This window comes from Saccostrea cucullata, unplaced genomic scaffold, assembly GCF_032062105.1.
Source record: "Saccostrea cucullata isolate Sc308-1 unplaced genomic scaffold, CSIRO_AGI_Scuc_v1 ctg161, whole genome shotgun sequence".
Lineage (NCBI taxonomy): Eukaryota > Metazoa > Mollusca > Bivalvia > Ostreida > Ostreidae > Saccostrea > Saccostrea cuccullata.
In genome coordinates this window covers 15057-28406 of record NW_026935527.1, presented here as the reverse complement: position 1 = coordinate 28406, position 13350 = coordinate 15057, and the positions used below count along the sequence as shown (strand labels likewise).

Genomic DNA, 13350 nt, shown 5'->3' with positions numbered 1-13350 from the left:
CAGGCATTATTGCCCCCCCCCCCCTTCCCGATTTTCATTCCATAAAAAGGAGAATAATGTGATTACTTCTTCTTGGGCTGAAACAGTCAAATATATGTATAGTTATTTTATATTAAAATTAATTCCAGATTCATATAAAATCCACTTCAAATGAAGCTTCATTCAGGAAAGAATGGCAACTTTTGTTCTATTTTACATGGTACGAAACATAGTACGAACGTATTACTCAAGATAGAACGCTTCCCATATAAATAGACCGAATTTGCTCATGATAATGATTGCACCATCAGTGAATTGGTAGAATTTCAAAAACAATGAGAAGGTATTTGAAAAAATCTTTTGTAGCCAAACAAAAAAAAAAACTTTCCTTTGATTGATTGAAAGTTCAAAGTTTGAACTTCCAATCTTCCTTCTCCTTGTTAAAAGAAGAGCAGATTTCTCTTGCAATTTAGTTCCAGGTGATAACACTGAATGTAAGGCCAAAATAAAAAATACTCTTGTTTCCTGTCACCCGACCTACCCTACACGTTACCCTCCGACCCTAAATGTTTTTATTACATTTTCATTTTTTGGGTGACTATTTTTCATACTACACACAATATTTACAGAATTAATACATCACAAGTGTACAGGATAACTTTACTTTATAAATCTTGATTAACAAACTTGCTTTGTAAACTGTTAACATATCATTTTCTTGTTATTACATGCTATATGTTCTGCATTCATTGAGTTTTGAAAATAAAATTTTTTCTCAAAATAAAATTTTTTCCCTACCTACCGACCCTAATTTTTTTGGTCAGGGGACAGGAAACAAGAGTATATTTTCTTTTGGCCTAATGTACGTTCAAACAAAATTTGTCACTGTTTGATCATTACACACATAGTCTTCAGGTCTTAGTGTTTATATGTTGAAGCATGGAGAACTACTACATGAGTTACTGAATAATTGCAATGAAAACAAAATTGTATAATTATCTTTCAGAGTAACCTGCATAATATCCGAGGACAAGCACCTGTTCCTGTCCGATTCTGGATTGATCCTTGAGAATTTACATCTACAGGTATAATCAAAACAACGAGCTTGTGAGAGAAATTTTAAATGATGTGTTAGTTTACCTTAGGTTGGTTAGCCAATATTGGGGTCATAAAGTTTTACACAAAAAATCTTATTCTTCTCAAAGACAGCAGCTGATTATGAATGTGTGAAGCTTGTAAATAAAAATTGTAAATAAAAGAATATATTTACTGTGCAAATTGCATGATGTGGAATTCTAACTTTGCATGGTCCCCTATCCAAGAAATGGTCCATGGGAGAGGTTTATAAGATGAAGAAAATCATCTAAATTATTGCATAAACAAGCTAATTCAGAGAATTCGTGTCCCCCGCTTAGGGAAAAAGTCGGCTCCCCCTGACTGAATTTGTAGAATTATTAAATGTATACATGTATACTGAAGGAAATAAAATACATGTATGTCAATTTGCATATGAAGATTTGATTGCTTATTCTTTATTATGTGTATAGAAGATTTTTTCATATGGAATATTTATCACACTGTAATGATGATTTTATAACCTCATAAATTTTTCATTTCACATGCTGAATACTATCATTTAGTAAAAAAAAAAGTATTTAAAAAAAAAAAAAAAAAAAAGAACGGTCCGTTTTGATCCCGGGACCTCTCACATTTGAAGCGAGAGACATAACCACTAGACCACGGAGTCGCTTTACATGGAGTGAAGTATATGCAGAAGTGAAGTCACATACATGTATATATTCATGTTTTCATGTTCGGTATTCTCAAAATTTTACACAATCCATGGTGTTTGATTTATTTAGCCTTTATTAAACAGTTCTAATAGATGTAATAAGAACATAAAGTCCGCCGAGAACCTGTTTTATACGCAATAACTCTCCTCATGCCCCTGCGCTAAAAATAGCGACATGTAATACTATAAATACTAATAAAACAAATGGGGTGGGGCACTTTGAGAGGGGCGAGAGACGTCCTAGGGAGTTTTGGTATAAAATTACATTGCATCAGCTCAAAATCTTCTTGAAATATCGCCCGGAAATGATAGTGTTACACACAGACAGAATGTATAAATTTACGACCTTGAACTTTGACCTTTTGAACTCAAAATCAATAGGGGTCTTCTTTAGGCCACAGGGAGTTGTTATGTAAAATTTCATTGCAATAGCTCAAATGGTTCTAGAGATATTGTGTGGAAACGAAAGTGTTTTAACAGACAGAATTTGCTTATTTATGACCTTGACCTTTGACCTTTTGACCTCAAAATCAATAGGGGTCTTCTTTAGTCCATAGGGAGTTGCTATGCTAAATTTCATTGCAAAAGCTCAAAGGGTTCTCGTCGTGTGGAAACGAAAGCGTTACAGACAGACAGAAAGACGGACGGACGGACAAACCCAAATTAATATCCCCCACTTTTCAAGCGGGGGACAAAAAGAGACATTAAAAATGCGAACAACTATGATGTTGTTATAGGATGCATTTTCTCCCTCAAGGGTTGTCAAACTGGCCAATAATTTCAAGATCCCCACTTCTACTCAAATATTAGGGACCTTTCTGCAGGACCATATTTTTTTGTTTAAGAGGTTAAATAGATTGAATTACTGTCCCCTTGTGGTGTAATTAGTGTATGTGTACATTAATTGGCTTATTCAAAATTTGGCACAATCACATGGCATTGATATGTTGACATATTCATGAATTAGCGTTACAAACAAATGTGCCATTTGTTGCATTTATAAATGATGTGTTAGCGGTATTTTTAGGTCACCTGAGTCACTCAGGTGACCTATTGCCATCCGTGTTTGTCCGTCGGCGTCCGTCGTCCGTCGTGTGTTAACTTTTGAACATTTTCATCTTCTTCTCTGAAACCGCTAAACCAATTTCAACCAAATTTTGTATACAGCATCTGTGGGTGAAGGGGAACAAAAATATCGAATTTCATGGTCCCTGCCCCCCTGGGACCTGAGGGGTGGGGCCAAAACCACAAAAATTAATGAAATCTTTAAAAATCTTCTTCTTTACTCCTGGACATCAAGCAGGCAAACTGTTAGCATGAATGTAATGTCTATTGAGTCCTCTACCAAAATTGTGAAATTCATGGCCCCAGGGTCAGGGGTTCTGGTGCTAGGGTAGGGCTCTATTGATTATATAGTGAAAATGCATTATTTGTTTGAAAATCTTCTTTTCTGCTCCTGGGTATTAAACAAACTAAGTAAGTACATAGTTATGATGAGCAAGAGCCCCTCTTCCAAAATTGTGAATTTTGTAGCCCCAGGGTCAGGGGTTCTGGTGTTAGGGTGGGGCTCTATTGATTATATAGTGAAAATGCATTAATTCTTCAAAAATCTTCTTTTCTGCTCCTGGGTATTAAAAAAACTAACTAAGTACATAGTTATGATGAGCAAGAGTGCCTCTTCCTAAATTGTGAATGTTATGGCCCCAGGGTCAGGGGTTCTGGTGTTAGGGTGGGGCTCTATTGATTATATAGTGAAAATGCATTAATTCTTCAAAAATCTTCTTTTCTGCTCCTGGGTATTAAAAAAACTAACTAAGTACATAGTTATGATGAGCAAGAGTGCCTCTTCCTAAATTGTGAATGTTATGGCCCCAGGGTCATGGGGTTCTGGTGTTAGGGCGGTGCTATAGAGATTATATAGTGAAAATGCATTGATTCTTCAAAAATCTTCTTTTCTGCTCCTGGGTATTAAATAAACTAAGTACATAGTTATGATGAGCAAAAGTGCCTCTTCTAAAATTGTAAATTTTTTGGCCCCAGGGTCAGGGATTTTGGTGTTATGGTGGGGCTCTATTAATTATATAGTTAAAATGCATTGATTCTTCAAAAATCTTCTTTTCTGCTCCTGGGTATTAAATAAACTAAGTTAGTACATAGTTATGATGAGCAAAAGTGCCTCTTCCAAAATTGTGAATTTTGTGGCCCCAGGGTCAGGGGCTCCGGTGTTAGGGTGGGGCTCTATTGATTATATAGTGAAAATGCATTAATTCTTCAAAAATCTTCTTTTCTGCTCCTGGGTATTAAAAAAACTAACTAAGTACATAGTTATGATGAGCAAAAGTGCTTCTTCCTAAATTGTGAATGTTATGGCCCCAGGGTCAGGGGTTCTGGTGTTAGGGCCGGGCACTATTGATCATACAGTAAAAATGCATTAATTCTTTGAAAATCTTCTTCTCTGCTTCTGGGTTTTAAATAAACTAACTAAGTACATAGTTATGATCATAAGCAAGGGTGCCTCTTTCAAAACTGTGAATTTTATGGCCCCTGTTTCAGAGGTTTTGCCATTTGGTGAAAGGGGGGGGGGTGTCTTTTGATTATACAGTAAAAATACATTGATTCTAATCTTTGAAAATCTTTTCCTTTGCTCCTGGCTATTATGCTAATGATCCAAGTATATATATATTTATGATAAAGAAAGGAGCATCTAGCAAAATGGTTAATTTCATGCCCCCTGGGTCAGGGGAGGGGGATGTTACATTGTCTGAAAATAAATTAATGCTTTGAAATCTGCTCTTTGGTATTAATCAACCATTTATGATGAAATGAAATAAGTTGTTACATGATACTCAGGTGACCTATAAGGCCCATGGGCCTCTTGTTTTATTAGTGCATTGTAGCCCATTATTTTAAGCTCACATACAGTAATGAGTATATTGTGTAACTGACCTTCTGCCCTGCCTTGTCTGCCCATTATTAAAAATAAAAGAATTATCAATCAGGGGCACTTAAATTGGGGTATGGACCTCCTCCCCTTTCCCTATTTTTTTGTATTCATATCAGCTATTGAAAAACTTTTCTTTTTCATGGATTCTTTTTGTTCCTTATATTTTATCAAAAAAGAATATTTTTTTAATTTTCAGAAGAATTTTACAGCCATTGTTATTGTTTTTTTGTTTGTTTGTAGAATCCAGTTTTGCAGTATGTGATATCTGTGTGCACAGCTTTCCACAAAGAACATGGGTTTGGACTGAAGTCTTTGTTATACCTCATTACTGAGATTTACAAACTGTCCAGCTTATTATATCAACAGGTAAACAGCTACATACATACATATAGGGGGAAAAGACAGGTTCTGAAACAAAAGAGAGTATCAATATGTATTTTTGGTAATAAACATTTGATTTCAGTCAGTTTTTCTTTTCCTTAAAGCAGTATTCTATCAACATCTGACTTTTTTTACATCAGTTTACTACATTTCAAACATTTTATTTATATCAGGGTATCCCTATTTGCAAGATTCAAGAACATTTAGAAGCAAGCTTTAGAATTTGCAAAGAAAAAGCTAAAGATATAAAAATCCACATGAAGATAAGTTCCAACCCTCAATCAAAGGTTGAGAAAATGGAACCATATTTCACTGCTCAAGAATCAGATAAGGAAGAAAGACTGTGGACTCCAAAAGAATTATTGAAGACATCTACTTCAAAAGAGCAAAAATTTAGTATCAGTGGTAATATTGATGAATTGTGTGCTGAGAAATCAACAGAAGTAAGTACTATTTGTCCAATAAGGCTGAGGATGTTGAACATTGAGGCAGAGGATGAGGAAGATATAGAAGATGTAACCTGGTTCTTCACAGAAGATACACCACTGGGTACCAGCCAAATCAATGGACCCGAATCTACATTCAGCACAGGGTGCAGAGCAAATAGTCACTTTGATGTGGATGTAGATGAAGTGATTAAGGAGGAAGTGCAGTTCATGTCTTTGAAAAATGATGAAAGTGATAACTCTAATGATGATGAATTCGATGATTGTTTTGATGATATTCCAAAGGTGGTGAAATCTCAAACATTTCAAAGCACAACCTTTGATGTTAATTCGCAGACATCTCAAAAAACACAACTGTCATTGACAATGGGTTCTTCTAAATTCAGTCATGAGACAAAGATCAGCTGTAGTAAACCAAGGGAATCAAGATTTCAACAAAAAGCCTGTCATCTGAAGTATCCTGATGAAAATGAATTTGACAAGTGCTTTGAAAAATCCTTCAGAAAGCCAAGTGATACTCGCAAACACAACCTTGAAAATGTGAGTATAAAGCAACAGAAAAATACAGACCTTTTTGAAAAACTTCAGAAAACACCAAAGGTCAAAAGTAATCAAGTTTGGAACTGCAGCAGACATTTCAAAACCATTGAATCAACTGTAGAAGAATTAAGGGGAGGTAATGATATTAATCACTGTAAACGAACAACAAATTACCAAGAGAAAGAGTCATTAGACTCCTCTCCTATAGATGGTCATGAAAAACTCCCTTCCAAAGACACATCTGAGTCAAAAAAGAATTTGAATAATTTGATTTCCAAATTGAAAATCAAAACATCATCATCAAAAATATTCAATAGGAGCAGACACTACAAAACTGTAAAATCTACTTTAGATGAATTACATGAAGGGAAGGATGAGGACCATTCAAGTATTAAAAATTCTTACTCCAAGATACAATTGCTTGAAAGGACAGAAAATGTTTCCTTGAGTGTAGGAGATGAAGAATTTTCCTCTGCAAGGAACCAGTCCATAGCAGATGTAGGACACCAGTCAGTAACCCAGGGAGTGAGACAGGATTGTGAGGATGATTTGGGGGAAACCATTTCAGACAGAGATGTAAGAATAGCTAGGGGATTGAGCCATGGTTGTGAAGATGTAATGGATATTGTTCTTAAAGTGGCATCCATGCAAACACCAAATCAGAAATCTTCAAGGTAAACATTTGATGATTATTCTTTTTTAAAGAATTGGATTGAGGCTTTCAATGATTTTTAAGTGAAAAATGTGAATTTAATGTTATGAAGACAATAGGCTACATCAGAACTTTATTCATAACTATTTATTCCAATAGTTTGCCAATTCTCCAATGGCACATTCCAGTTATTTACTATAACATACTTAGTATGTGGTGAGTAATCACCTCATACCTCCTCTTATTTGAAAGCACTGCGTTTCCTGCAGAAAGTATAATTTTTACATTTATTGACTGGTTTCAAGGGCTATTCATGCCATTTGTTCCGACCAAGAACCAAAGTGTTTGCCTGAGGTTGTTGGCAGTACATTTATTTTCAGGATATTAATCGTATCTTGTGCATTATTCCATGATGTAAATTTTCTCACTCCAAGGTCCAGATATTGACAGTCTCATTAAATCATAGGATATGTTATACTTTCATAGTAAAGATTTATTAAATAAGAACCAGTTTTGAAAAATACTGTGTAACAATATACATTTACTGACTGGGTTTGAGGGCACTATTCATTTTTTCAGATTCAAAAACCAATCCAAGGTTTGCCTGGGCTATTACCTGGTATATCTAAGGCAAGCAGTTTAATTTTTGGTATTTGACAGTTAGGGAATTAACTCGATTATTCTCAGGAATAATGCCAAATGCACACACCAAAACGTTTGCCTTGGGTCTAATGGCCTACAGTATCAAAAACACTTTGGTTCAATTAAGGGCCTCACAAAATGCATGTTGCCCTCAAACCCAGTCAATAAATAATTTTGCATTTCATTTATACTCCTATTTGTGCTGGTAAAGCATTTATACAATATTATTTGTTTTAGGTTCAATGTATCTAATGTCAGTGTTGTGACCTGCCCTGTTGGTCTTCTGTCAGATAACCCTGTGATCGTGAACGGGACTGTAATTGAAGTGTCCAGTGATGTCATCATAGGCTTAGTCAACAAACGGAGACAACTTCTCAGAACTGTGGTAAATCAATATTTCTAACTTAAAACTCATGCAAGCTTCAAGGTGTCATGCCTTTCATTTATCCAAAAGATGGTCAGATGTAGGTCAGCTGAGCCTCACAATTTTGAATGCATTTGTCAATTCTCATTCAATAAAATAGAACTTAATTGGTACTTGAAAAATGTCTGATTCTCAATGCTTAAAAATAAGGATAGCTAGATAGCTAGCAGTAGCTTCTCTGTTCGTTGGAATTAGATGGACAGCAATTAACTTCTCTAAATGATCTTCATATTCTTTTTTATTACTGTATAAATATACTAGTCAAAATTTCTAAGTCCCCAGGCAAGTTTTTGTTATACACCGCTCTTATATTGAATTATTTTAACAGTATAATTTGATAAGTATACAGGATAAAGAAGTAGCAAAACAATTTTTCTTACTTAGTTTATTTTATTGAAGAACTTGAACACAATATGCAGAAACTTTAATGCACCCTAGAATTAAAAAATCACAACATTAAATACTGCATTAGCCTCCATTCAAACGAATTCACAGCAAGACAAACGTTCCTCAAAGAATTCACACTATTTAATAAAAATTCTTTTATTGAATGTTTTTGCATGTGGAGACTAGGTAGTCCTCTAGTTCTGCTAGATTCTGCTGCTGGAATTGCTGTCTCAAACACCGGTCTATCTTTTTCCATACATGTAAGTCAGGGTTGAGATAAGAATGACAAGGGGGCTTACAGAAAGTGCCCGTGCATTGCTGACAATAGTTACATAATGTCTCATTACATGTATTCCCCACTCCTTCAGTTTGACATAGAGGAGAAGGCACTTCCGGTTCCGGTTCCATTGATATTTCCGGTTAAACTTTAGAATGATTTGTTGCGTTTGTTGAAAATCTAGCAATCTCTAATGATTAAAACGAATTCATGTATGCTTTGTAGGTTTTTCGGGTGGTAATCATAAAGGTTTTGAGTAAAATAAAGTCATACACTGAAAGGAAACAGAACTTTCGTTATTACGACTAGATTGGGGCCATATCAACTTCACTTTCACATTGTTGTGTGAACATACACCGCATTTTAATGAAACTTTTTTCTGTTTTTCGTTATCAATTAAACATGGAGAACACGTGGAAGTAAAAATTATGAAGAATACACCCGAAATTCACATGGTAATTGAATTTCATGCGTTTTAACAAAAACAGTCACGGTCGAGTAATTACACATTCGATTACAATTTTTTTGGTTTTGACAGGTAAGTATTGCAAATTAAAGGCAAAATTGTAAGTAACTAGTACATTGATGTTAACATTTGGAACTTTTTTGAAAAAACAAAAGCGGGGACTTAGAAATTTTGACAAGTATATATATATTTCTCAAGAAGGAAGCAATTGCAAGAATGTGGTCCAAAAATTGCATTTAGAAAATGCCTCCATTTTTTTTTACATTTTAAAGAAAGAAAATTATTAAATATTCAATTATTCATATTAACTTTCGTATATACACCAGTTCATATACATTTGCAGGTAATTAATGGTGATGTCACGCCAGCATTCAGACACAAAGGGTACAAATCCACCCTGGACACAGCGAGCACCAGCACCTCCTCCCAGCAGTACCTCACTCACAGAGAGGATTCCTGGGTAGAACAGGTCGCCCACACTCTGGAAATGGTAGGGATAACAATCAGGACCTACGAGTAATTATATATATAAAGTGTACTTTAAAAGTGGACTTTACAGAATGCTTAGAATGTATTCGGCCATTACGAGGTTTTCTTATAAGAATTTACCAAAAAATTCATAACTATCAGGAAGAAAGTTTATAGCTCTAGGAATTTTTGTAAGTTTGGATTTTTTTGTTTTTAGAAATTTTCATACCCCCAAAGCAATCTATCTGCGAACATTACACATAGTAAAAACTTAAAATGACTTTTAATGTTGTTGCTTTGTGCTACAAAACATGGGGAGCATGTAAGAGTAAAAACCAAGGTGAATATGTATATGTTTTATACATCTACAAAACAGTAAACATTAGGTAAATATTACATGCTTTTTATGTCCCTGGATCGAAAGATCCCAGGGATATGTATTTTTTTTGTCCTATCAGTCTGTTTGTCTGTCTGCCTGTTGTCAACTCTAATCTAGCCCTAACTATTGTGCTGTCAAGGGTGAATACCACTTCAGTCTATGTCCCACTCCATAATTGTGTTACCAATGGGTGGCATTGTGTTTCACAAACACATCTTGTTTCACACTGTTAATTATTTTATAAACATTCAATGTTACAAAGCTCTTCAAGGTATTTTAAGTTTCTGTGATGTATTCTGTTTTAGGAACATATAGATGCTGTGCTAGCCAGTGGGAAGATCTGTCCTGACCTCCAGGGCCGATTACACCATGTAGTTATGGTACAAAATGTCCCATTCCCAGCTCTCCAGTGTGTCTGTACATCATCTGAGATCACAATGGCCACCTATGTGTCTGATATATGCCAGGTATGATTGAAAAGACAATTAAAAGTTATATATTAAAATTTATTTTCTACTATTAAAAATATTAACATATTTTTATATGCAAAATATGGTGTGATGAATTTTACAAAATTGAAAATACTGCTGCATATATGTTTAGTGAATTCAAATTAATTTTAAGGATAGTGAATTTTAATTACAAGCAGCAAGTTTGAACAGAGGTGTAAAGATGTCTGCATATTAAGGCTTTACTTCATTCATGGGGAAAGTTGTTTACAAGAAGAACTGTTTACAACACTGTTCCATATATAAAAAAAAATCATCATTTAGTATCATAGCATTCAGAGGTCCTCATTTCCTTAGTCTACCTGTTTCACCAATCACCCTCTTCCAAATTGATATCCTTTAAATTGTGCTATATTTTAATGCTTCAGTTCATAGGTATCATAAAGCTGCTTGATGTTTATATAGATGGCATTAATTACAGCCATACTATTAGTATTAAGTTTAGATCTGTTTTGAACTTTATTTTATTTTCCAGTTTCACATTTGTCCTGGCCTGGCTTTTGAGGCTTTATATGATGACTGGGTCTACTGTCACACTGACAAACATTATGTCTCTGTCACACTTCCTCAAAAACTGACACAGGTAAGTATCATAAGCAGTACACAAATGTTATATCAGTTACAGTAACAGTTACAGCAGAATCTGGTCAAGTTTGTATGAAAGAAGATGGATCAAGAAGGCATGCAGAATGTCTTAGTTTAATTAGTGTGACAAACATGAAAATGAAAAATTATAAATTCAATAATTTTTTTTCATTGAAGTATACGTAAAAAAAAATTTGGTTCTCAAAATCATGGAGCAAATACCCAATATACCTACATTAAAGATACACTTAATATGACACAAATTGAGAAAATTGAAATACCTGGCAGTACACACAATTTTGACATTGAGTAGCAGATTTATAAAGAATCAGTTTTGACAATTTTATAAAAGAAAAGCATTCTGAGAGTACTGCATTAGCAAAACCGGCATGTGTAATCTGGCTCTTGTTAGAAGATGAAAATGTCATTTTTCTGACTAGAATCATTGAAGCAGAAAGAATTAAAAATAAAGAAAAAATGAAAATGAAAGGCCTTTTTACTTTACCCCTATTAAATACCTTTTCAGAGTGTTGTATACAGTCACCCAGCCCAGATAGGTAGGGACTGTTTTGAACAGGAATTCTGGAGGTGTTGTAAATCTTTGTCAAAAGCCTTGGAGAGGGGCAGTGTACTTCCTGGTGAGGGAAAAACTGAAAAGCTTTGTGCACTGTCTCTGCTAGATAGGGCAGGTAAGACAAAAAAAATATTTTCCTTTCATTTTATATTATGAAATGAAGAAGGCAGTTCTCAACTTCAAAGCATCAGTAATTTTTAAAAAGAAAAAAAAGTACAGTATGTATGTTCTAGTACATGTAATTGTATTATTATTAAGTTTTTCATATAACACCTGAGCCTGGCTACTTTTTTCTACAGATGCATCAAAACATGGAACACAGAGTTTCGTTATGAGAGAACTTGCCCAGGTGCTGCTCAGCTATTGTCATTGTGTTCATAATTATACCTCCATCACTCATCTGGTGAATGGCCTCATACAGACCCTGGGGGAAAGACAGTCCAGTACACAGCCCTGCCCTCAGAGTCCTCCCTCTCCAGTTAATGCAATGCAGGACAACTTTACAGAGCAAATAGAATGTTATGATGAAGGAACCACCAAGATGGCTTCCTGGGATGTGGCTATAAATACAGCATTAACGTTGTTACAGATAGATTCTTACATACTGACTGGTGAACCTTCATCCAATCAAATTTGAAATTTCATTTTTGTAATTCAAGGATGGAACTTTGTAAGAGTGTCCATTGTTAGCTTGTTTCATTTATTGCATTAACAGAACATTCCAATGCAGTATGTAACTAAAAGTCATTAATTTTAATATACTTATATAAAAAGTGTCACACAATCCAAATTGGTCTTCTTTCCTTTATCAAGACTTGGAAAAGACAGACACACCTCATAGTCATAACGGTCTATACCCTGTTAAATTTATTGTTTTGAACTAAAAGAATGTATTCACTATGACAAAAGAATTGACCTATAGGAGAGAACAATTTCCCGGCAAAAGTGACATTTAAAAATTAATTTTTATTTGTTGTTTTCTACGGTATATATGTCTAAAGTTTTCAAATTTGTATTTTATACTTAATATTTATTATTTACAACTTTACAATAAACCTCCAAAGTTGACCAAAACACCATTTTGTTGATTTTTGCATGTATTTTGGACTAGAAGTCCTTCAGGGCAGGCCTGACTCTAAATAAAATTGTGATATTTTGATAGGTTGGGATGTAAAGAATAATTTAAGATAGGATTTTTTGGGGCACCCCTCCTAGGGTCGAAATTCCAAAAAAAAACTACAAAAAATAAGGAAAGCTGATTTTGATAAACTGCTCAAAATAATTTTATAGTCAGACTAGCTCAGTTGATGGGCTGTCTTTTACACTATCGATACTTTCTTTTTAAAGTCGTGGGTTCGAATCCACCGGGTAACACACTTTTAAAGTTTTAATTTTTCGCCTTTTCAAAGACTATTTTAGTTTTTTTTTTATTGACTTGTGGATTTTCTTGTATCTATCCTTTATGCATGCCCATTCTTGATATAAGAAAAACTAAAGAGAGATCAAATAGTAACAATCCAACGTACAGTTGTCAGTCAGGCGGAACAATATAAGCATACTTTCTCCGAGGACAAGAATAACTCACTTCATGTTACTCGATACAGGTATTCTTGGTAGCATTGACCCGCGATGAATTTCAATTGTATATATTCCTTAGAATTTTTAAAATCACGTTGATTTTGGTTACATATATCAGTAACCGTTTTCCCTTGAATTTCATTTAGGCCATGCAAAGTTAATTACTTGGTTCTCAGGCCTTTTTTCAAGATATATGATGAGGGAGGGAGGCATGCCTTAGGCATATATAATTTGCACACATTAATGGCATGTTTTATTATATCCAGGGATAAATAGCCTAGACATAAAGAAAAGAATTTCAGAGAAATTAGACATTACCATTATGCA

The 13350-nt window shown here is 34.5% G+C and overlaps 1 protein-coding gene across 1 annotated transcript; it reads left to right on the top strand.

Annotated features, from left to right (window-relative positions):
• Positions 1–257: 257 nt before the first annotated feature.
• On the top strand, positions 258–12124 carry LOC134243115 (uncharacterized). The gene is made up of 10 exons (XM_062725334.1): positions 258–322; positions 986–1064; positions 4956–5081; positions 5270–6756; positions 7614–7761; positions 9274–9420; positions 10083–10244; positions 10762–10869; positions 11398–11560; positions 11745–12124. Exons 1-10 carry the CDS (start codon positions 315–317, stop codon positions 12080–12082), a joined length of 2766 nt encoding a protein of 921 aa, XP_062581318.1. The 5' UTR covers positions 258–314; the 3' UTR covers positions 12083–12124.
• Positions 12125–13350: the final 1226 nt, after the last annotated feature.

Coding starts and splice junctions, on each gene's coding strand:
- LOC134243115 (XM_062725334.1), top strand. Junction 9,421..10,082: donor TCGCCCACACTCTGGAAATG/GTAGGGATAACA, acceptor ATTCTGTTTTAG/GAACATATAGATGCTGTGCT. Junction 10,870..11,397: donor TTCCTCAAAAACTGACACAG/GTAAGTATCATA, acceptor ATACCTTTTCAG/AGTGTTGTATACAGTCACCC.